At 40.4% G+C, this 25,632-nt stretch overlaps 1 protein-coding gene and 1 pseudogene across 2 annotated transcripts in view; one reads left to right on the forward strand and one right to left on the reverse strand.

Annotated features, from left to right (window-relative positions):
• SMG1 (SMG1 nonsense mediated mRNA decay associated PI3K related kinase) overlaps nt 1-16,237 on the reverse strand; it is an 89,192-nt gene extending 72,955 nt beyond the window's left edge. Inside the window, exon 1 of one of the 2 annotated variants that reach the window (XM_039885433.1) lies at nt 15,777-16,237. In XM_039885433.1, the coding sequence (XP_039741367.1) occupies nt 15,777-15,862 (86 nt within the window). In that variant the 5' untranslated portion in view covers nt 15,863-16,237. The remainder of the gene's footprint in view (nt 1-15,776) is intronic. The other variant, XM_039885431.1, reaches the window with a different exon arrangement.
• Nucleotides 5,223-5,341, forward strand: LOC120620595 (uncharacterized; annotated as a pseudogene).
• Nucleotides 16,238-25,632: the final 9,395 nt, after the last annotated feature.

Below are 25,632 nucleotides of genomic sequence, written 5' to 3' on the forward strand. Positions count from 1 at the left end.
ACATTCTCCTCACCCCCCCAAACTCACACATGCTCTCTATTCATACACGCACAAAAAAGTACCGTAACACATCTGCACCCAATTCTAGGCCTTGATTAGAATTCCACCTACTTCCATCTCTTACCTTTTCAAATACTTTCTCCAGTGGCATCTTACCTTTCCCATCAAAGCGAATTCTCTCCTTAAACATGTAAAATTTTCTAATGTCTCCCTTTAAAAATGCAAAAGCATTTTTTAAAAGCCCATAAACACAAACAGAAAAGCATCAATCCCACAAATCCCTCCACCAAACAATCTGTCTTTGCTCTTTCCAGTCGAACTCAGAGCTGTCTGTCTCTCCTCTTTGCTCCATTTCTTCACCTCTACTAGCTCCTCGATCCACACTGAACCGCCTTCTGCCCCATCACTTTTGGCAAAACCAACTATGACCTCCGGGTTGCTAAATCCAGGATACAGTTCAGGCTTCATCTTACGCACCCTCTCGGCAGCTTTCACAGGGCTGCCAAGGAGGGTTGAGCAGGTTGTGGCCCGCACAAAGGTGCCTTGCAAAAGAATGAGGTGGGCCGAATGAAAACCACTTTTAAAAAGTCTTACAGTCACCCTCTGTGGTAAGATCCAGAGAGTTTAAAGTAACTGATTCTTCCCTTCCTTTGGCTCATGGGATATTATACTCTGCATTTCTCCCCACCTCTCTGATTCTATTTTCTCAGGAGCCTTTGAAGGCTTGCTCAGCCTCTTATATCAAATAACTCAATCTTGGAGTTTCTCAAAGTCTTAGGCCCTCTGTTCATCTCCCTTTGTACTCTCTCTCCCTCAATGCATGCTGATGGCAGTATTTACCACCTGTTGGCCACTGGCTCTCAAATGTAGGGCTCCATCACAGATGTCTACTCTGAGGTCCAACCCTATATACCCCACTGTTTAAAAAATGATCTCAGTGTTCTAATGCCTCAAACACAACAGCTGGTCCTTTTCCTCCCAGAATCCCCATTTTAATAAATGGTACCACCATCAGCTCTATTCTAATATATGGCACTATTTGATCAGTCAGACATATGTTTCCTGCCTCCAATTCTCATCTCTATTCCATCTCTTCTCCATACTGCAACAAAAATAATTCTTATAAGAACAAATCTGATGTCCTCCCACTGCCCTTATCATCCTATATACCCTATGTACCTCACTTCCCCGTTCAGCTAAGTCTCTACCAACCATCTCTTTTATGCTCCACGTCTCATCATCTTGATCTTCCACCTTGAATCACCTTGCTCAGCCCCAATGTGCCTGGAACAGCCTTGTCCTTGTCCCTTGCCAGCCCTAGCTAATTTCTCTTTATCCTTCAAGCTTCAGCTTTCCTATGTAAAGTTTCTGATTCCCCTGGAACTGGCTAGAAGTCCCTGTTATATACGTGTGCTACCAGAGAATCTAATAGTTCCTTTAGCTCATGCGCCATTTGAAAAGCTTATTTAACTGTGTTCTGCCAGAAGACTGTAAATACCTAGGAGGGGCCTGACAGTTTTGCTTATCACTGTATCCCCGTTGTCTAGATGGCATATAAATTACTTGTTGACTAAATAAATGATTGCCATCCTCGTAAGTGTGGCCTTTCTCCTGATGTGGTCCCCTAACCTAACCCAATTCTAACTTTACTTCAAGATTCAACCTGCAACCCACACTTCCTCTCCAAAATGTTTACTAAAATCAACAACATCCTCTTGATCATTTACTACAAGAGTACTTTCAATTAAGATTTAACAACTCCAAAAGATTAACTAAAACGGTTCCGACGCTCTAAGAATTTACAATCTAGAAAAAAAAGAACTGTAGGGCAGTATAAATTCTAATTAGGAGTACAAAAAGCTGTGATTTTTAGGAAAAAAAGCTCATCATTCAACTCCTCCTTCAAACTCTTACAGCACTCAAAAAGTGTGTACAACACTAGTTCATACTTAACTAGTTATATACTAGCTTTACCTGCTCACTTGTTTGAGATGCTAGTACTGAAGGCAGGGTGTACTCATTTATCCCATACATCTTTCACAGGGAAGAGAACAGTGGTTGCTGCGTGCACTGGGGAGGGCAACAGATTAGAAGATGACTATTATCCTTCTTTAAGTAAAACTTTTATCTAAATTAAGATTTCCATAACTAAAATTTGATCTATGCATATGATCTTAAGAGTAATTTTTCTAAACACAAAAGAAAAGCCAGAAATAGAAAGGGCTGGCTTCAGCAACACACTTAAATTCAGAATTTATCTACTTAATATGCATTTTAAAACCCTTATTTTTGAGCATCAAAGGACACTATGAAGAGTGAAAAGACAACCCACAAAATCAGAGAAAATATGTATGAATCATATATCTTGTAAGAGGTTAGTGTCCAAAATATATAAAGAACTTCTGTAATTCAACAAAGACAAACAATCCAATCTAAAAATGGGCAAAAGCCTGGGCTAGAAATACCTCACCAAAGATATGGCCAATAAGCGCATGGGAAGTTGCTCGACATCATTAGTGACAGGGAAATGCCAGTCAAATGCATGAGAAACCACACCCATGAGGAGAGCCACAATTTTCTTTAAAAACAGAAAATAACTAGTATTGTGAGGCTGTGGAACTCTCACACATTATGCGTGGGAATTTAAGAAAACAGCAGAACTATCACATGACCCGGCAAATCCACTGCTATGTATATGCCCAAAAGAACTAAAAATTGGTGTTCACACAAAAATTTGTAAGCAAATGCCACAACATTGTTCATAATAGCCAAAAGGCAGAAACCCAAATGTCCATCAAAGGATAGATGGATGAACAAAATGTGGTGCATCTATATAATGAAATACAATACAACCATAAAAAGAAATGGAGTACTGATCCCTGCTACAATAAGGATGAACCCTGAAAAGGTTATGCCAAATGCGAGGCCAGACACAAAAGGCTTCACGTCGCATGATTCCATGTGTATGAAACATCCACGACAGGCAAATCCACAGAGAAAGGAGGCTTGTGGTTCAAATGGGCAGGCTGGGAGGGGAGGAGAATGCAGAGTGACTGCTTAATGGGCACAAGGTTCCCATCTGAAGTGATGAAAAGTTCTGGAACTAGACAGTGGTGATGGCTGCACAACATCGTGAATGTACTTAATAACATTAAGTTGTAAAATAGTAAATTTTATGTTCATTTAGCCACAATTTAAAAAAAACTTTTTATTTTTGAAAAGACAAAATTATAGGGGGGGAAAAAAAGGCCAGTGGTTGCCAAGGGCTGGGAGTAGAAGCTGACTACAAAGTGGAACGAGGAAATTATTTGGGATGATGGAACTAGTCTGTAGCTTGATTGTGGTGGTCATAGTTACAATACTATATACATTTGCCAAAACTCTAAGAACTATACAGCATGTAAATTATATCTCAATGAACCTGCCTTTAAAGAAAATACATTTCTTTACAGTAAAGGTATAAAAGATAATAGACCGTTGATTTATCTCTTAACAATTCAGTATTTCACGTCTTGTATGGCCTACCGTATCTGGCCATTCTAAATGGAAAAGCAAAAATGTAGCAGTGGCTTAAAGTCACCGTGCTTTCCAATGAAACCAAAGACTGTTAGTGTCTGAATTAATTAATCAGGCACCAGAAGGGCTGGAACTTACAGGTCCGAAAGGATTAAGGTAGCCAAGGTACAGAAAGACACAAAACAGTGCACTTATATGCCAGGAAAACGCAACTGTTAACTATAATAATAATAAAAGGTCTAAATTTCTAGCAAAATAGAAATTTTACTCTTTATCAATGTCTCAGAAATATCTAATAGTCTTTTAGCGCTTAATGTTTTTAAAAAATAAATGCATTTTAAGTTCTATTTTATTGCCTACCCATTTCGATAGTTTTCGAAATTGCAGCTGAATTCTTATTAACCACTGAGACAACGCAAAAAATTTAGAGTCAACACACTAAGGCTTGAAAAATCAGAAAAATTGCTGGCTGAGACAGAGACATGAAATCAATTGCTAATCATTTCAAGTATTTAAGTATTCTGAGATACTGTACCTCATCTGGCATAAATTAAAATCTTACTAGGTATTAAGAATATTAGCAGTTATAAAATCTTGTATGCTTTTAATCTCCAATACAAATGTAAATGCAGTGTTCAGTATAATTGTGTTTATAATTGTGTTTATGCTAAATAATCATTCACCTAAAGGCTCCCGAATCTAAGGCACCACGTTAACCTGACTCACTTTCTCCTGGCTTTTATTTTTAACCCAAGCTCGTTTACAGCCTTAGAAACCCTGCTTCAATTCCCATTTGCATCACTTATCTTCCCCTTTTGTCACCAAGTCCTGGAAGTACTTTAGAAACATCCCATTCTGCCTGGGAAATGGCCAAAATTGAAAGGAAATCTCTTACTCCATGAGCTGTCTAGCAGAGGAAGAACAAAAAGACTGAAAGTCTACAAAGAAACATGCCCCACCCTGGGCACTTCAGTGAAAAACCACACACAGCATGTCAGGACAGAGATCAGAAATCACTAAGAGCTAAACACTCCCGGAACCCTAAAAGACAGAGTTCTGAAACCAGACTGGGACTCTACCATCCAGGAAAAGGCGGACTGTTTTGTTAATATAAGAAATGTGCACAACCACCTTTAAAAAGTCTTGAAAACAGGCAAATATTGACTATAGAGCTATTCTGATAAAGTTCCTCCGGCTGACATCCCGGAGGAACTGAGGCTTGCGAGCTTCTCTAACAATCTTCCCTTTAAAGATAATCTTAAATAATCTTAAAAAGCACTATGTTCTTTAAAAATAAATATGTTATGTAATGGATAACATCATTACCACTTTTTTTTTATAGGTGAGACTGGTCAAGAAAATTGGGTTGCCAAAAATCACACGCGACACATGAAGAAAAAACAATTATGCAATTTTGATATATTATGCAATTTTGTACTTTTAAAGAAAATTAATACCAAGTTAGGCACTGCAGACACCATACTGCTACAATGGTATGGTACACCCTACAAATTTTGGACACAGTAAAGGTTTTGGGGCATCAAAAGAGCAATATTTCACCATGCATCCTTTAATACGTAACACATGTTCAATGACGGCAAATATGGAAAAAGACACTTAACTGAATTTTGTATTCCACACTCGTGATTCTCAACAAAGACATTACTAGAAATATCTTTAGGGAATTCTCAAATTATACACACATTGTCTACGGCCATGCCACCCTGAACAAGCCAGATCCCATCTGATCTCAGAAGCTAAGCAGGGTCAGGCCTAGTCAGTCCTTGGATGGGAGACCACCTAGGAAGACCAGGTGCTGTAGGCGTAAAAAAATAAAAAATAAGAGATTGTAAACTGACAAGGTCCTTGCAATCTGTGAGGTCAACCAAGGGTTGCTTGGCCTAAAAAAAATAAAAAATTATACACACAACCCCCGCCCCAACCTTAAAAAATAAATATACCTTAGAAAGAAATCTAAAACACTCTGGTTCTATTTCTAACTTGACTAACATATTTATACTAAGACAGATAGTGGATTTTTAAATGGAATGATTCCTTTCAACATTCCCAATAACTCCTCTAGGACCTATCTCCTTGTATCCTGAGGTAGGAAACACCAAACTGGTAAAGAAACATACTTTCTGCAATCAGAGATAAAATGTGTATGTTAAACTCTCCTACTTAAGCTCTGGGATCTCTTTTAGGAGTGATCTTGAAATAGTAATTTCCTACTATTTAACCATAAAGAAATAAAAAGGTCTCAGATAAATCTCAAAAGATATGGTCTCCTAAATAAAATAGTTGGGAAAGGAAGGTATTTTTCACACTATTCTAACTGTAAGAAAATCTATGAAATGGAGGACAGTTTTTGTAGTTATCGAAACATACTACTATGCAGCAATCAAGAACCAAAAATCAACGCTCCCACTGTACTCATCTGCAGCCAGAGATTCCACAGAGGCATCTAAAGTATTCAGCCTTAAGTTTAAGAAAGCTATGAAATAGTTCAAAATCATCATGCCATTTTAAACCCACAAGGTCTATACAAACCCTATCTTTTTCTTTTCTTACACTTTATACAAAACACACTTTAATTAGATTGATTTAAGTGGTTTAAAATAAGAACCTTTAATAATTCCCTTTCTCAATGAAAGTGAAAAATCAATGTTTCTAGATATAAAGTTCCTTAGGAAACATCATTTACTCATTTTGAGAAAATTTACAGTGCCATAATTTAAAATAGTATCAAAATTTCATGATAGCTTAATACTGTAAATTTCATTAAGTCCTATCTTTGTTTACAGAATACATGGTTTGTTTTTTGTTTGTATGTTTGTTTTTTTAAGTTCTTCAAACTATTACACTGGCAGAGTAAATCCTTTCCATGATTCCATGGATTCATCTCCCCTACTCCCTTTAAAACAAACAAATATATATATATATTCGACTAGGGCTGGGAAGGAAGCAATGCAGAATTCAACTGGTGTTCTTATAAGAATTAGTTCTTAAATTCCAACTATATAATAAAAGTTAAGCAAGGTACAAGCTACCTTTTAACCTACCCTTTCTCTATTTAATTCCATTTGCATCGGCCCTCCAATACATGTAGTCACAAAGATTAGGTTATTTTTGCTAGATCAACCTTTTAACTGGTATTAAGTTCTTGAAGTGTGAAGAAAAAGACATGAAAGAAAAATAAAAAATGATGCAGCGTCAAATGCCTCATCAGACCACTTGAAACACGCTTACAGTCTAACGGAAGCACAGCAGAAAATGTAGGAAGAAAACCACTGCCATACTGGGAGGCAATTAAAAGCATCTCCACCAAGGTATATATTTTTTAAGTATGCATATGAATACCAAAATGTCATATGCATACTAAACAGAAATTTAATAATTATGAGCTTCCATTCACATGTCCTCTAAAGGCCTCGCCATAAATACTCTTTATGAAATTTTTAGTGCTATGCACACAGAGAAGAGAAAAATGAGATCTAGAGTGTGTGTACATATGTGTAGTAAATTCCAAAACTTTCTGAGGAAGACATGAGAGAGGTTCCTTAAAATGCCAAATCTGACGCAGACATAGCAATATAAATAGCATCTGTGGAGCACGTCAGTAGTTTTAAAAGTCATTTCCCCCACTTTATCTTTGACCCTCTAACCCCTATGTTTCAGGAAGGCAAGAATTACCTCCTCAGAGAGGCGGCTGGTAGTGCCAGTACAGAAGACCTTTGTCTTCGCATTCACAGTCCACTGCTAATTTCAGGACACCAGCCTCTCCTAAGATAAATATTTGTGAAAAACGCACACATTCTTAAAAATAAATACATCTTAGAGAGGAATCAAAAATGCCCTGGTTCTATTTCTAACTTTTCCAATGCAATTCTACTAAGACAGCAAGCAGATTTTTAAATGGACTAAGAGAGCCAGAAAACAGCACTACTGGTATAATTTTTATATCGTCGATAAGAGTACGATAAAAACAGATTATTAGCATTACAGTAACTATACGAGCTAGGCTACTTTAGATAAAAGGCTTCTTTTACAAAACCTTGCTTTAAAGCCAACTGATTATTCCACACACACAACTTTTATTAAGTCTAAGTTCATTTTTAATTTCAATATTTTCCCAAAAGGAACAAGATACCATATATTAAAATGTTATCGATATTTCAAATGACAGAATTAATCGCTTTTAACAATTAGAATTCTAACTCAAGTCCTTCAAAAATACAAATTGTCTTCAGATAAGATTCCTTTAAACCTAACAAATAAACACTAAATCTCAAGTATTATAGTCCTGCTGCTAGGATACCTGCTACATTTTCATTTTCACGTTTACGCAAAGAATGTAAGGACAGGCGAGAAAAACAATTGATCTTGTTAGAAAGGAAAACCCAGGATGGATTTTCTTTTCAATTAAATAGATATTAAGTCAACTGTGACTACTATGTGATATTGGTGCTCATCTCTGGACCTTTTAAATCATCTAATCAGAAAACAGTCCCAGTCTATACAGAGGACAAAAAGTTTGACATATTTCCTCAAATTAATAAGATTTTTTGTCTAAATTCTGGCAAATCTCAGGAAGCCAATAAAGAAGACAAAGTTTTGCCTTCTGAAATATTGATTTTAAGCTGATTATTAAAAAACAAAAGAGGCAGAATGCTTGACCCTCCCCCTTTCCCGTCCAAGAGATGAGATGAGAAAAAGACCTGCTCCAGGAAAGAAATCTTGTTCACCTTGGCTTAATTTGAATTAAGTATGGTAGAGAGGAAAGCACCAAGCAGGGGCCTGGTAGGTAGGTCACCCCATGTCCGACTGCACAAGAATTTACCTGCCCTGTAAGTTCCAGTTCTTCCTCAACTACCTGGAAATTGCCTACTTCCTTTAAAAATCCCCCCGACGACACCTCCCCTTTACTCCTTTATCCAAAATGACATATATAGCCAATTTTGCCTCACTGTCCTTGAAATTTTCATGCTTATGTAAATTCCCCTTGTACAAGTATTAAAATTTGATTTTCTCCTATTAATCTGTCTCTGTGAATTTGATTATTAGCCTAGCTAGAAGAACTTAGAAGGTGGGAGAAAAAGTATTATTTTTTTTAGCTTCCACACCAACACAGAATACATTATTAGGACAATGAATCTGAATTTCCAGTGTTAGAATCAAAACAAGAGTCTGGACATAAAAAAAGTGTTAACACTACAGACAAGAAATTCCAGGGTTCATATTATCAGGAATATAAACCAAGGAGGCCCTCCAGAGGCTGAATAGCAAGAGTCGAGGATTGCTTCAAAGAAGTAAATAGTCCAAGATGAAAGTTAAAATTTCAACTACACAAAACTTGCATCTGTTAAAATCAGAAGATTCAAATGCTAAAGAGGAAAGAATAAAGTTTTCAATTAATACATTTAAATAAAGGGAAGTTTTAAATTCAAAGAATCAGTAAAAAATAAAATGTTGTCAATGTCGTCATATATAGAGGAAAAACTAATACATGTCACTATAAAGTCCAAGATGTAATTTATTAATAGAACCTTTTCCCTAATCAATAGAAAAGGTATTAATACATTATTGGATGTAGTAAATATTTAGTTTAACAATTTTTTTAAAAAACCAATAGACATATACATGAGTATACAATTACCTCAGGCCACTGCAGTCAATAGTAATTTTCTTGTGGACCTAAAAGATTGCTGATGAGGTTATTATAAAAAAGGGTAAAGGTAAAAAGGGGTGCCTCTCTTTAGAAACAAAGAAATAGCAAAAAACAACCTATAATTTTGATACTGAAACCCTCTCTGAGAAAAGGTTTTTAAATAATAAATGCAAAAAGCCTGTGAGTTTTTAAAATAATGAACAGGAGGTCCTAGACATGCTATGAATAATATGAATAGCAACATTTACCTCCAAAGGAATAATTTCTAACGGGAATACAATTCTTTTTGAAGGACATGAAGATTAATATAAAAGAAGTAACATTTAGAAATCTGTTGATTCTGGAAAATCTGGGTTTCAGTCACGCCCCAATCAGCAGGCATACAACTGGCAAAGAAGTTGGTTTCCTCAGGCCATTCTGATGGAATGCCAGAAAGCTCAACCCAGTGCTTAACTTTTTAGTGATTAGATTGTTTAAAGGAGGTACGAATAGATATAATAGATACAGAATAAGATGATGTGTAAAAGAACTCTAAATTTGAGAGTAAGGTATTTTTTTTAAGATGGATAAAACCTATGCATCTTAAATGGCCATATTCTTCCCTCTGTGAAAGATCTGGCCACTTCGGTCCACTAGAACATCGTCCCTTTGAACCTGTTCGACCAGGTTATTTAAGTTGCTGTCTCAGGCTAACCAGGCTGCTGCACAAGGCACAGTTCCCCTCAAAATGCCTCCCACAGTAATAGTGTTGTAAACTCTGAAGTGAACTCTAAATACAGAAACAAACTTGCAGAATTCTATTTTCGTGTATTTACTTGAGTAAGAAAACAGAATTACCCAAAATACACACAAAACAGTGTATTATTTGATGCACTACAGTAAGGAAGGGATACAGAGGTAAAATGATTCTACAAGATCCATGCACACATGAAGGTTATGTTTACTGGGGAAGACACACTGGAAAATTTCAGGTAGTGGTAAGCGCCATGAAGAAAACCAGTGAAGTGTGAGAAAACGCGGCTGCTTCCCACTGAGGGGGTGACATTTAGCTGAGACAGGATGAGAGCACCGCAGGTCAAGTACTCGGAGGAAAGCAAGCTAAGCAGCAGACACACAGCAGAACGGGCTCGGCAAGGCCCTAAGGCAGAAGCGAGCTTGAGGGGTGTTTCTGGGCAAGTGAGACCCAGAAGCAGGGGAGCCTCTGGTTCAGCCCTTCGGGACTTAAACTCGTTGGAGAACAAGAGCCCACTCACTGAAGTGATAAGCACCGTTAGCTTTCACTGCAGACCTGCTGTAAGATTCAGGAATGAGAGGGATCAAGGAGGGCAGAAGTCCTAAGGAAAGCACAAGGGTTGGAGTGCTGACGGCAGGAACGAGAGCCACGCACCAGGAGGCATGGCGACAGTGGGGAAAGGCCCAAGGACCCGCAGCTCACAGGAATAAACTCGGCCAAGCAGAGGCGCGCCCGTGCCCCCGACACACGTGCGAGTGGAGGCTGCGGGTGGGGCCACCGAATGAAGCTGTTTCCACAGGGGTCTTCAGAGCAAGAGTCACAGAAATATGCTGGAGATGATGAGGTTTTCAAACCTTAGAAACCATTAAGTTGGTAATAAGCCATAAGATAATATTCAAAGATTTCCTTTCTACAAAAAAAATTTTAAGGCAGATTCTACCTGTAGACGCCACCAGTGCTTCTTTTTGGGGGAGGGTGGCGGGAGTGTAATCCAACTGAAAAGTCACTGTGTACCTGCATCTTGTTTAGAGTTGTGGTTACACAGGTGTACACATTTGTCAAAATTCACTGAACTTAAGATCTATACATACGTACGTTTTCTCTCCAAAACGTAACGCAACGGAGTTCAAAAAAGAATTCGACTAATGAAAGCACACTCAACTAACACAAGATGGAAGAGAACTATTTTAAAAACACAAATGTCTCTACAGCAAAAAACTATAAGATTTAACGGATCACATCTAAATTAAAAAATTAAAAGGCAATAAGCTGAAGTAGTTCATGTAGGAATTAAACCACAAAACGTGTGTAATCTTCACTGCTGGGCCTCTATACCAGAGGGGCTGTGTTTTATTTTGTAGTCTCCAAAATAAAATGGGTTCTGAGAAAAACTTTAATATAGCCAAAGAAAAGTAACCAAAGTAATAACAATGTGAAGAAAAACTAAATGACAGCTTGTATGAATTCGTAAAGTGAGTCCATTGAAAGGAGCCCCCGGGGGTTATTTTAGGTGATTAGAATAGGGAAAGAAAGGCAAGAAAGCCAGTGAAGGCAGGAACCCTTAAATTAAAAAGTTGCGAGATCTCAGTGTTCCCCAAAACACCACGGACCACACCCCATTTTATGTGCACGACCATTCCGTATAATGCTAAGTGTCCTAATCTGAACTGTAAGCACATAAAAAGTATCACTTTAGTGATCATCTTCAAAAATCAAAACCAGATTAACAAGTGACCGGCTTTTGCTTATGAGAATACCCACGTGTTGGGCTGAAAATACTTCTGTCTGAATTAAAATCATGAATTATTAACAGAACATTCAGGTCTTTAGCAGTCTCTTGACTGTTCGAACTGCGTCCTACTGTGGTTACACACACACACACAGTTTTAAGCTTCCTAAATTATGTCACTTTCCTGCTGGTAAAACGTCAATGGTTCCCTAAAGTCATTCCAAATACACTTAAAATTCTGATTTAAGGCCTACGCTACAGCTCTTTAGCTTTCTCTCTTATTTCTATCACTCCTCACAAGTACCCCATTCTTCTAACCAAACTAGAAATATTTTACCAAGGACATTTTGTCATCTCCCTGCTTTCTTCTGTTGCTGTTGTTTTTTTTTAAAGACCCCACGATTTACTGTCAGAATAGCACAATCAATTTCATGGCCCCACTGTCCCCTACTCAACTGTAGCTTTTTCTCCTCTGACTCTCCAGGTTCTGTTACTCACATATAAAAATAATTATACTGAGAATTATATCACAATTAATATCCATATAATGCTTTACCTTTCACAAAATCATTTATCTGCCATAATAAACTATAACCTCCTCTATCATAAAAATCCCTAAAGCATCAATATTTCCTGAATCGGAATATTTTCACTGAATGAAAATATTTCATAATCTCCTGTTATTAAAATACCCTTCAGGTATACTCCCAATTTGTAAAGGAACCAAAAGGAAGAAAAAAGGCTCAATTTAAAAATACAATTGCCAAATGTTTCATAAGAAATACATTTTATTTTATAATGGAAAAAAATAAACTGTCTCCCCGAATTAAACACTCATACATAATCGTCTGAATAGTTTACCTGGAAATCTGTGGTATAGAATTGGTAATCATTAAATTCTATTTAATTAAATATGTAACTCCACTTAATTTTGTCCTTTACGCATTTTACTGTATTATGTATCTATGGACATCAGACCGTTCAGACTCCTAAAAGGCTGAATAGACAACTCTGACTCCAAAAATGCAGCTTCTCAAAGTCAGACATACTAGTTTCTGGCTTTCCTATCTTCGCAGCCCATTCCCTGTCTTTTGGTCTGTGACAATAGAGAATGAAGGTAATTGTAATTTTGAACACTTTAATCTGTGTACACTTTACCAAAAATGGAAGCTATTTTCAATACACAATTTCATCCTTTTAGAACTGTAGAAAGATCATATTCAGTCATCATAAAGGCGCCCAGTATATACCTGTCAAACGAATTAAGTCCTAAGACTCCCAAGTGTAGAAGTAAAATATCTGTTTTCTGTTGCCCTGAATGCTTCCTCTTGGCTGCAAATCTACATTTGACTTCCATGTCAAATCGTGTCTTTTCGGAATATTAAAATGTACAATAACTAAATACACATTTAATTTTAAAACAAATCATTCTGACCTCTATCTTAATTGGTACAACTAGATTACTTCCTAAAATAAAGTCAGGAAAAAGACAAGCTTTGGCGAATGGCAATGATAAAAATATCACTCATTTGCCTAATCATGCTTAAATTTTAACTGATGGGTGCAGTGAATGGAATGGAAGTCTAAAGGCCAGTGATAGAGAAATGCTTTCTGCTAAAGGTATGCTTCGAGCAGAGGTGGGCTTGCTCTGTTCCATAAGACACTAACTAGTCTATTCAGTGACATTTCCTGTCACTATATGTGAAGTATCGTGTGTGGCCATGATTGACTTAACAGTCGGTTTCCAGACTAACTGACAAACTAACATTAAAAGCAACCAAGAAGAATTGCTTTTTCAAATCCCATTTTTTCAAAACCCTAAATCTAGTTAAAAAGAACCAAAAATAGCAAATGAGGAATGGTACATAAAGGCAAAGAATCTTAAAAAAAAAAAAAAAAAAAAAAAAAATGATTCAGATGAACCACACGAATCTGCCTGAGACGTCTAGAAAATATATATAAACCCCCATTTAAACAAGGGGGAAGATCAAGTTCCACTCTGTCAGTTAACTGGAGTCTGTCACCTTTCTGAAGTGAAGAGGGGACGGAATAACAACCTCAAATTTAACTTAGGAAAATTTATGACCTGGCAAACATCTGAGATTTTTTTTGTACTGGCTAGTTAACAAAACAACTAGAGTGACCACACAAATAAAACGAAGGGATATTGTCCATACTTCTGTTTCCTCTTCTATAAAAAACTATTTCCAACAACCTAACCAACTGTTACAGTAATAAATGTTATCTCGCAGTATCTGTCCACCTAGGAATAAGATCCGAAACTTTGTTACAGAGCACAGCTTCAAAGAAAACTTACGTTTCCCCCCACACACAGCCCACAGACCTCATACACAGCCAAGAAATAAAGCACTTGAAAAGAGAAAACATGGATATTAATAAAATAATCCATGCTCATATTCCATAACTATAAGCCATTCTGCTTCATACCTTGTCAAATGAAGAAAGGTGACCCCAATAGGTAGCTGCAACTCTGCTACTCCATTTATTTAGACTTGCAAGCTATTATTTAGTCTTTTCTAAAATTTCTAGGACTCTTTGAGAAGGGTACTTTATTTAGTCCTCTAAAGGGATACTAAATTATTTTATATATGCTGACCCCATACTGAAAAATGAAAAAAAATCCATTTTCAAAGAAGAGTTCTCAAAATGTTAAATTCGAGTAGACGCAAAAAATTCAAAAAAAACGCAAAAAAAAGCAAATTTCACACATTTCAATCAAAGTACAACTAAGAATGTCAATTACAGACAAGAATATTTAAGCTAGTCAACTGATTTTATTTAAAGCACTCACAAACCCTAAGTGGTAAAAGACGAGTAAAGTTATGCTTTCACACAATTTTTTAAGAACTACGTAACATCTCAATTCTGGATTCAGGCATTAACTTTTAAAGTCAACTAGTATGTGTGTGGATAGTCAGTTCTCAACAAACACAGGCCTTGGGGGAGGCATATTAAACGGAATAAGATGCATACCCCCCATTAGCCAAAAGGTTATTTTGATTTTTCCATCAAGTCTTAAAATGTTACACACTAACATCTTACCAAGTGATTTCTTCCCAAACACAGCTGGAATTAACATTTAACCAACAGGAAGCAAAAGTCATCCCAGCAACGTGTGCATCTTAAATATTCCTGGACAATCATAATGCAAGTGTGCTCCAGGATACAAAAGCTCTATGAATCAACTGACCCTAAAATACTATATACATAGGGGATTCTAGGCACCGGGCTAAATTCTAAATAGTCTCTGAATATTACAAGCGCTTATTCAGTAAGAGGTAAGAATAAATCAGTCCTAACTTAGGCACAACTGCCCCATGATTAATCAGAAAGACATCAAAAAAAAATTTTTTTTTTAAAGTTGATGTTCCTATTACATTCAATTCTAACTAGGCCGTAAAGCGGTCTGAGAGCAAATCCTCCATTCGAAAAGGAAATCCTCTACTCCTCTAAGTGAGAGGCCCCCTGAAGTGTCCAGGTATGAATCGCTCTCCCAGGATAACTGCCCCTTGCTCCTGGGGGGAAACTTCATTTCCCAGGACCAGAGTGGGTCGGCCCCATTAACGCTGTCAGTCTCATCTCGTGCCCCTGCCTAAAGCCAGAAGAAAACCTTAGAGTTGGGTGGGATTTTTAAGTACTAACACGTGCGGGTCACAGAAGGCTCACAGTTAGAGAGGTCTCTCACATGGGGGAAGAGGAGGGATGCTGAGAAGGCAAGTGACCAAGTGGGCTGAAGGGCAACAGAGGGTCCTGGACTCTCAAGACCCCCTCAACTCTAACCCCAGCTTGCGGGGAAGGTGGGAACTAGAAAGTGTCCCCACCACCAGGTCCCTTTCTTCACCCTCCGCGACCCGACTCCTAGGCCGGTGCCACCGCGGGGCGCCCCGGGTCTGGGCTCCAGCCCCGCGGGGCGAGGGGAGGCATTTAGGCCTCGCCTGCCGGCGGCCTCCCTCCCCCGGCCCGGGCGGGAGGAGACCCAGGAAGCCGCGCCCGGTTCCCGGGCGGTGGAGGGCCTAGGCCGCGCCTCCCAGCCCAGCGGCCTTAGGCCTCGGCCCGCCCGAGGCGGCGCCCAGGGGTCGGGGCGGCGGGCTGGGCGCCGGCTCACCCACCTGGGTTGCCAGTCATTCCAGCTCCGCGGGTACTTGGTGCCGCCGCCGCCGCTGCTCAGCCGAGACCCCGGGGCTCTGCGGCTCATTACCTTCCCCGACACGACATGGCCAAGCGCCGCCGCCCGAAGAAGCGCGAGTCGCCGCCCGAACCGGCCGCCGCCGACACTCCGCTCCGGCCCGGGGCTGAGAAGGGAGCCGAGAAGGAGGCGGCGGAGGGCGGGGGAGGCGGACGGCCGTTCCGGGTTCCGCCTGGGCCCGCAGCGCAGGGCGAGGAGGCGGGAGCGGCGCGGAGAGGGGGAGGCGGAGGAAGGGGAGGCGACGTCTCTTCCAGGGCCGTACGCGGCCCACGACGCCGGGGCCCAGAGGGCGGAGGACAGCGAGGAGGAGGCGGTGGCGACGGCCCCTCACGCTCACACAGCCACAGCTTCCCCGCCTCCCGGCTCCGCCCGCCGCGCCGCCGCACGGCATGCTGGGAGCGGGGGCGGGGCCGGCGCCCGCCGGGCCCGGGCGCAGGGGCGGGGCCGGGGTGGGCGTGGCCAGCGGGCCGCCCTCCGGCGCTCGGTGCTCGCCACCACGCCCCGCGGGCCGGGCCCCGCCGCGGGGGCTCATGGGAGAGGGGGATCTTCGCCACCCCACTACACGCACACCCTCCCAGCCCGCCCCGGAAAGCACCTGACCCTCGAGGGCCGGGCGGTCAGGTGTAAACAGGCATCCAATCCAGGGCCCGGGGTGCCCTTTCGCGCGCGGGCGCGCACACACACTTGCGCTTAGGGTTCACGTGCGTCCACCTTCCCCACCCTGTACGACAGAAAGTGAAAATAATAAGAGAGGTTGAATATCCACTTACTAGCGCCCACCTGAAATGTACCTGTGGAGTCCTGACGCCTTGACCATTTCTTCACATTGCAAAAATCTAAATGCAGGGAGAAGGGGAGTACCCACGACCACCAACGCCTGTCCCCGCAACGTGAACTGTGTTTTGAAATCCTTTCACCCTAGCACTTGCCCGCTTCCCCGCCAGCAGGAATCTGGCTAACGGGCAGTAAACCTGAGCAATATCCCCCCCACAGTGTCCCCAAAAGACTTACCTAAAGAACCTAATACATAATGTGGATGCAGATACAAAGAGAAAAGATGGGCAAGATGCACATCAACAGGTAACAGGAATTGCCTTGAGGATGGATAGTCAAAAGGTCTTAACCTTATCTGCCCAGAGGGTCTTAACCCATTGTTTTATGTTGCAAGAAAAAATTCTTTATCACTGTGTCATTTAAAATTACTACCAGAAGTATTTGAAGATTACAAGATGTTGATATCTCTATACACATGTTCCTTCAGACTTTGGCTCCTTGCTTATCCCCACCAACCCCTCACTAAACTATGATCCGACCAGTTCTAAAGAAGGATGGAAAGTTAGAGTTTCAAATGGAACTCCACCCCACCCCACCCAGCATGCCCATTCAGGGAAAAGAAACTCCTGCTGTGAGCCAGGGCTGATTACTGACTCAACAGCAGAAATTCCCACTAGGTCAGCCCCACACATGGTCACCCACATGTGTAAAAAGGTAATTTAATATAAGTTAATAATACACTTGAGTTAAGAGGGATATATTCCACAGAAACACACTCCACCCTAAAATTTGTCCTTGTCCCCAACACTTTCCCACCTCCCTCCTGCTGAGGAAGGGGTATAAGGGTGCCACCCGTTGTAAAAAGGGCCTCATAAGAGGTGTCCTTTATAATTTCCTCTTCCCTATTCTCCTGTGCAGAGAAAAAGTCCCCCTTGAATCAAGTCCCATCATTAGGGTCCCCTTCCCATACGGTCCTCTCTGGGAAACTTATTCCTGCCACACAGTGTTTCCCTTTTTGTTTGTCTGCAGTTAATGTTGGATTACATAAGCAGTGATGAATACATTGCCCTCATGTAAGTTTTTAATGCACAACCTAATCGTGATTTATTCTTTTATTTAACGTTCAGCAATATTTATTGAGTGTCCGTTACCAAGCAGTTGGGGACAGGATCAGTGATCGAGGCTCAATCCCCGTCCTCATGGAACCCTTGAAGGAGGGGTCAGAAAGAGAAATCTATCATAAGAAATGGCTGAAATGTTTATGTTTGCCCTCTCTCCACCACCCTGCAAGCCTGTCTTGCGATCTGACAATAAAGTTTCCTCTCCCAAAGCCCTTTCTTAATTGTGCGTTCTGAACGTCTTTATTAGACCCATTTTCCTCAGATCCTTTACTTTTTATGCACCAGTTGAGCTGATGTTCCCCTCCTCTCTGAGGGAATGGCCGATGTGGCCAATTAATCATTTTGACTTCCTTAACAAGCTGATTGCAATAACGATGCAGTGACCAAATGAAGTCAATTCAGATTCCAAAAGGATGCGCAGCAGAATCACTAGAACCTTAGACCCCTGAGAAAAACTCCAGAAGTCCTCTAACCTTTCCAAATCACACACCAGCAGAGTAATTTGAGGAAGGTTCTGGGTTCAAGTTCCAATTCTTCCACTTAAAAGCTGAGGGAGCACCAACAAACTCTTGAGTCTCACAGTGCCCCACGTTGTCATTTGTAAAATGGAGATGATAATAGTGCCAACCGCTTAAGTGTGCTGAGATCAGCAGAGATATTGCATGTAAAATGCTTTGTGCAGTGCCTGCCACGCAGTAAGCAATCAATAAATGCTCGTTAAAAATACGATCTACAACTTCTCTGAAATACATGGTTATTTTGATAATATTTGACCAAGGAAGGAGAAGAAAGAAAAAGTAACTGGCATGGATTGTGCCCAGTTGCTCAAACGATTGCCTCTTGTCATTGCTTTCTGTACTTCTCCCATAGAAATAATTTAAAACATTCAGTCTTGGCAAAGCAGTGTGGAAGGACACAGAAGGTAAGGGACCGCCATTAGGAAGCAACTTCCTGGAAAGCAATTTAACGGTGTGTATCTAAAGACCTAAAATTGTTCATACTTTCCCCTCCCCCACCCCGCCCCCCCAAGTAATTTCACTTCTGGGAATCCATCCTAAGGAAATGTGCCATACTGCAGACAAAGCAATTTTCTTAAAATAAAAATCAGATCACGTCGCCATCCTACTTCGAACCCATCGATGGCTTCCCATTCTACTTAGAATAAAATACAGACTTGCCACTACTAAGAGCCTATCAGAACCCCTAAGAGCTGGTTTCTCCTACACTGCAAATATCCCACAGCAGCTCATGCCCAGATTGAATCCTAACGGTGGTTGGCAGTTCTGTCTTCACAGCAAAATCCCCACGCCTAGGCTATACCCGAGGCCAATTAACTCAGAATGTCTCGGGGTGGGCCCAGGCCTCAGTATTTTTTAAGACTTCCCCAAGGGATTCTGATGTGCAGTCAAGGTTTAGAAACACCGTTTTTGAATCCCTAAGCACCGAAAAAGTTTTTGGTGCCTCCCCCAACCTCACCTCCCGATATATATGAGTTATAAAGACAATTCTAAATTACTGGGGAAAAAGAACTGAAAGCCCAGTTTTTCCCATGGCAGCTACTTGCATACTTTAAAATCTATCTATATAATATGATCAACTCTCGAAATGTAAAAATAAAATTTCTTTTTCTTATTTCCTTTGGTGGTTCTGCTGCACTGGTTCCGTTAGCGTTTCTCCACTCGACTCCAGGCACAGGGACCAATTTTCTGTTCCTAAAACACACCCAGCCTTTCCAGCCTCTGGGCTTTTTCACTTGCTGTTCCTGTGCCTTCAATGCCTTTTTGACACTTGTGCCCCTCTGCCAACAAAAAGTCAGCCAGCTATGCCATCAGCAAAAAGGATTTATTCAGAGGGAAAAAGAAAGGATTGCAATCCAGTGTGTGCAGCCATGGCAAGCCGCATGCAAGTGTAAAGGAGAGGAAGTTCTTTTATAGAGGGGGAAGAGGAAGTTTTGGGGTGGGGGATGGTTTACAACAGTAGAGTTTCTCCTATAGGGCTTTCGAAACCGACAGAGGATGTAAATGCACCTCCTCCAGATCCTCCTCATCCCCATCCTGGTTGAAGTCTCTGTCAGTCCTGGCAGTTTTCCATGGCCCATCTCATTCTAAGAGATTTTCCCCGATCGTCCAGCCCAAAAAAGCTGGCCAATGCCCTTTCCAGGTACTCTCTGTCACATACCCTATTTCTTTCATCGGTAGCACCCACCACCATCTGCAGGTACTGGATTTCTTTGTGTATTTATTACCTGTCTCTCCCTCAGGAGACGAGCTCTGTCTGTGAAAGCAAAGTCTACACCTGTTCCGCCTCTACCCCTTCAATCCCCAGCACATAGCACAGCATCTGACCCAGAGTAAGCACTCGAAAATAGTGGTCAATGGGGAGAATGAAATGAAAATCAGCAAAAATTACAGACTAAGGTTAATATAAAAGTGTTATTAATAGCAAAAAAAAAAAGAAAGAAATGACATCATCTCAATGCCCAACAACAGGAAACTGATTAGGAGACAGTATGTTTGTAGCTGGAATTTTCTGCAACCACTGAAAGTTGTATTTATGAAGAATTTTTAAGAAATTGGGAAAATAGTACATTAACATTTTTTTTTTTAAGCGTGAGATTCAGAAGTGGACATGTGCTGTGATCTCAACTCTGTTAAAAAAAAGGGGGTTCATAGAAAAAAGATTAGAAGGACATGTATTAAATTTACCAAATATTGATGTTCTGTGATAAATGGGATCATGGGTGATTTTTTTCCCTGCTTATTGCTAGTTTCTTAATACAGAAGTGGTAGTTATAAAACAAAATTTAAAAAAAAAACACTAAAAGTAAGCATTTGACAAATGTGTGTTGATTAAATGGACAAAGAATGAATACTTAGTGTGGGCTGACTCACATAGACGAATTAAATAAACTTTGGCCAAAGCATTGAGACTTAGCTCTAATAATAGCGACCAGCTCTAGCTAAGATTTACTGAGCATTCTCTAATGCCACGCACTGAGACAAGTGCTCTGTGTGGCTTACTTCACGGAAATCTCCTGAACCACGCTAATGAAGGAGAATTCTCTGATGCCAAGAGGAACCAAGCAGCCTGCCCAAGTCCCCCCGCTGGTAGCAAGCAGGGACTGTCACAGGCAGGGACAGAAGGGACATTTGGTCCCAACCCCATATTTGTCAAAGTCCCCAGATTTAGACCTTTGACGTTATTGCATGCTGAGGTTATGCAGAGTCCCAGCGACACATCGAAAAAAAAAAAAAAGAAGTCTGGATTTTAAAACGTGTGTCCCCTGACCAGCCCACACACCCGTAGGGGCGAAGCATAAACATTTCATAATAAATGATATTATCATCTGGTTACTAGGTTTTTATATTGCATTGTAGTCCCCCCGCCCCTTGTGTTAAAAGTGTTCCATTCTAAAAAGAAAAACTTTTAAAATACACCATGCATTTTGTGCCCTGTTGCTATTTCTTAAATTTTTAACATACTCAGAGCCTCAAACACTGAGAGCTGACCTGAGCCTTTCTTAACTTCTGAAAGACCCTTAGCATGGAGAGTCGAACCGACCCCAGAGTCCTTAACCACCATGATTTTCCCAAATAGATTTCCAGATTCCCAGATAGACACTGAAATGTATATCCTGAGCAAACAAAAGATAAGGCTTTTTCTCTTTTGCTTCCTTTAATCCCCAGAGCCAGCACAGGATTAACCCCAATTAGGCACCAAGCACAGAGGAACAGAGTTCTCAAAAGGAGAAGCCTTGAGTACAAGAGTGATTTTTAAAACCCAATCTTAAAAGCAAACCCACATCTGAGACGCATTACAAAAGACCTTTTAAAAAGAAAAACCAGTAGCCCTCTTCTTCCTGCTCCCAGCTAGGTAACCTCTGTCACAGGTCAGGCCCCTTTCGTCAGGGCTATTTTTACAGCGAGTTTTCAAGTTGGTGCTGGAGGAATTTGGCTGGGAAATCTCATGACACATTTGAAATCGCCACTCGGGCTGCCTCAGCTTGGGGCAAAGGCCAAGCTTCTATGAATCAGGGCACAAGACGTGCTGCCCAGTGGCTACTGCACTCTCTCAAACAATAAGGGGGTGCTGATGCCCAGCCAAAGCTATTCGTGACTTACAAAGTGGAGAAAATGCGACAGTGAGTTCCTCTCATGCTTGGCCCTGTGGTGCCCAGTTTCCGTGGGGATTCTGAAGGAGCCACCTCCTTTGCTTCTCGAGATTAAAGCAATATCAGAGACATGTGTAAGTAAAATGCAGATTATGTAAATAAAATTTCCAGCAGCAAGTCATTGCCATCTACAGTTCGTGCAGTTATCATTTAGGATTTCAAAAAGATATTCTGTGCATATCCGTTTCCTCTACCCAGTAAACATCTTTCTGAAGAATCAGATTGCATGAGCCCCAAACTTTTTGCTTTCAGTGCTAATTAACGCGAAGCCTTGTTTGGCCAGAGAGCACATCTCCTTTTTTCTCTGGCTTTTTTAGTAAGCATTTCTAGCAATGCAGACTTTGGTTTCCTTCCCTGTTTTAATCTGAGGCTTCTAGTGTCTTCCTTTGGGTTCTTACCCAATTCCAGCCTTCTTAAACATCCTGCCTAAAGTCGGGTCAACCAAATTGGGTTGAAGAGAAAAGATAGTAATGTGTGATGGGGACAGAAAGAGGAAATATGCAGATGCAAGTTAAAACAAGGTCCCTTCAGTATTTCCTGTCGCTACTTAGATGTCACCCAAATCTGATGATGATGATGATGATGACGATGATGATACAATTTATAATAACAATAGCCAACATCTGCTGATCTCGTTACCCACCAGGCACTGTGCTAACAGTTTTATAAACCGTATTGATTTGTGTAGCGGTTAGCACGTCCACTTTACACACAGAACTAGTTACTAGTTTTATGTAACTAGTTTATTGCTCACTGAACCAAGGTAAATACATAAAGTCGGTTGCATCTCTTATTCTCATTTTACAAATGATGAAACAGAGGCTTACAGAGGACACAATTCGTGCAAGGTGACAGCCAGTATATAGTAGAGCTGAAGCTTAAACCCACATCAGTTACCTTGCCTGTGTTCATGCTGCCCTATAATTTACTTTAGCCAACAATCAGCTTAATCTATCAGTTTGTATGAGTAGCCCATTTTCTTGAAAGCAATCGGGTGTCACAAGTTTAATTCATTATAGATAAAGAGTTTAAGAGTCCACCAAGAGAAAGATAAATATCTCACTCCAGAACTTCTTGCTGAAATAGAACCGTTCAGCCCCTTTGTGGACTGCTATATGTGTCATAACTGAAATGATCCCTTTGTCCCACGCCAAGGAGGCAAACGAAAGCTTATTCTGGAAGGTTCTTTGTGCTAAAATGATTTGAAGGTCACAGTGCTTGGCACGATGGTTGGACCCTCTCCCAGCCATGCCACCTGAGAGAGGATCCTCCTTGCTGGGCCCAGGAAGAAGCTTCTCAGAAAATGCACGCCTTGAGGTGGCTTTTGGATGCAGGGGAAGCAGATGGCTGAGTATGACATCACCTCGGGTAAGAGAAACAGAAATACGAACATAATAGAAAATAATAGGATCGTAGGAAAATAATAGCCTAATCTCTAACTTGTCAGCGAGTGTCTGGGAAGCTGTTTATTCCCAGCAAATGCTGGGGATGGAAGAGAGCTAATAAATGACAAAGACTGGCCCTATTATGTTCCCCAATTTAAAAGCAGATACCACATTTTCCACCATTTTGTTAAAATAATAAAGACTACCACCTGAGAATTTGAATTGTATTTATTTCTATCGCCCTTCCTCAAACTTGGAGAGGTAAATACTAGCAAATCCTCATTTTCACATAGGAAGAAACTACACTCAGAAAATTTAGTAACTTGCCCCTGGCCACCTAGCTGGTAAGTTGCAGAAACTGTTCTTGAACCCTGGGCTATCTGATGTCAAAGACATCCCCTACCTGTGGGGCACATCGAGAGGAACATGTTTCTGACAATCCTATAATGTGTCAAAGGACACTGTGAACAAGTGAACAGGTGACCCACGGAAAGGAGAAAATATTCGCAAATCATATATCTGAAGAGGGGTTAATATCCATAATATTTAAAGAACTCTTATAACTCAACAACAGCGAACAATTAGATTTTAAAAATGAGCAAAGGACTTGAAGAGACATTTCTCCAAAGAAGACATACAAATGGCCAATAGGCATATGAAAAGGTGCTCAACATCACTAACCATTTAGGAAGTTCAAAACCACAATAAGATACCACTTTCTATTCATTAGGACAGCTATTACAACTAAACAAACAAAGAGAATAATGGCCAGTCTTGGTGGGGATGTGGAGAAATTAGAACCTTTGTGCATTGCTGGCGGGCATATAAAATGGTGCAGCCACTATGGAGAACAGTATGAAAGTTCCTCAAATAGAATTGCCATATGATACAGCAATTCTGCTTTTGGGTATATACTCAAAAAAAAAATTGAAAGCAGGGACTCAGACTGAAAATTATACCCACATTTATTGCATCGTAATTCACAACAGCCCAAAGATGGAAGTGACCCAAGTGTCCATCAATGGATGAATAGATAAACAAAATGTAATACATCCATACAACATTACCCAGCCTTAAAAAGGAAGGAAATTCTGAGATACATTACCAAATCCGAAGACATTAGGCTAAGTGAAATAAGCCACACACAAACAGATGCATACTGTATGATTCTACCTACACGAGGAGCCTAGCACAGCAATGCGAATGTACTAAACACGTCTGAACTGTACACATACATAGGGCATTTTACGTTATTATATTTCACAATTAAAAAATGGTAAAGAAAGAGAGAGAGAGAAGGAACAAGTCACAGGAACTGTTTACTGCTCTCTGCTTAATAACTCTGTCTTCCTAATGTTAACAGGAAAGAAAAATAACCTCTTCGATTTTTAAAAATTAATTAATAATTTAAATTATTTTTAAAGTTAGGAATTAATAGATTTTTCTCGTACGTTATTTATAGAAATACTTTTTAGATTAAAAATATTGCTAGTACCAATCTGTCCATCAGAATAGATTTGGGGAAAACTGCTGGAACCTCATTAACTGTATTCAAACTTTTTGAAAGAAAGAACATATGACCGAGAGTGGTGGTTTGAACTGACATCCGATATGGAAGCCACTTGCCAGACTATTGAACGTTTGAAGTGTGGCTGGTTCCCATTGAGATATGCTGTAAGTAAAATATAGACCAGCTTTCAAAGGCTGATTACCAAAAACGGAGTGTAAAATATTTCATTAATAATTTTGATATTGATTATATGAAGTGATAATATTTTGGATATATTGGGTGAAATAAAATATATTATTAAAGTCGGTGTCACCTGTTTCTCTTTGTATAAGGGATGCCTACACTGTATCTGGGCAGCTCTAGAGATACGAGCTATTTGGGCAGCTTATCAGCAATCTCTACTGAGAATTCTCTCTCAGGGTCTCCTCACGAGAACGAATCTTTCTATCCTTCAAATCAATTGTTGCATGCAATTGACCTTTACCTGAACTCCTGAAGGAACTCCCCTTTTCTGACCCTATAGAATTATCTTAACCACATTTAAGGTACTTAAATGTATTGAATCTTAATTCCCTAATCAAATCAATACGGTTTATAAGAAGCCTCTGATTTGGGGTGAGGAAACAGGCAATAAGCATTCTATACCTTCTACCTATCTATACTCACGACAGACATCAACAATCAATCACAGCACTACATCCCGACAGACAGACATTAAGAATCAATCATAGGATGTGGTTCCATAGTGTAGCGGTTAGCACGTCCGCTTTACACACAGAAGGTCCTGGGCTGGCACTCCAGTGGAGCCACGGTCCATA

Source organism: Pteropus medius, unplaced genomic scaffold (genome assembly GCF_902729225.1).
Source record: "Pteropus medius unplaced genomic scaffold, Ma_sr-lr_union100, whole genome shotgun sequence".
NCBI lineage: Eukaryota > Metazoa > Chordata > Mammalia > Chiroptera > Pteropodidae > Pteropus > Pteropus medius.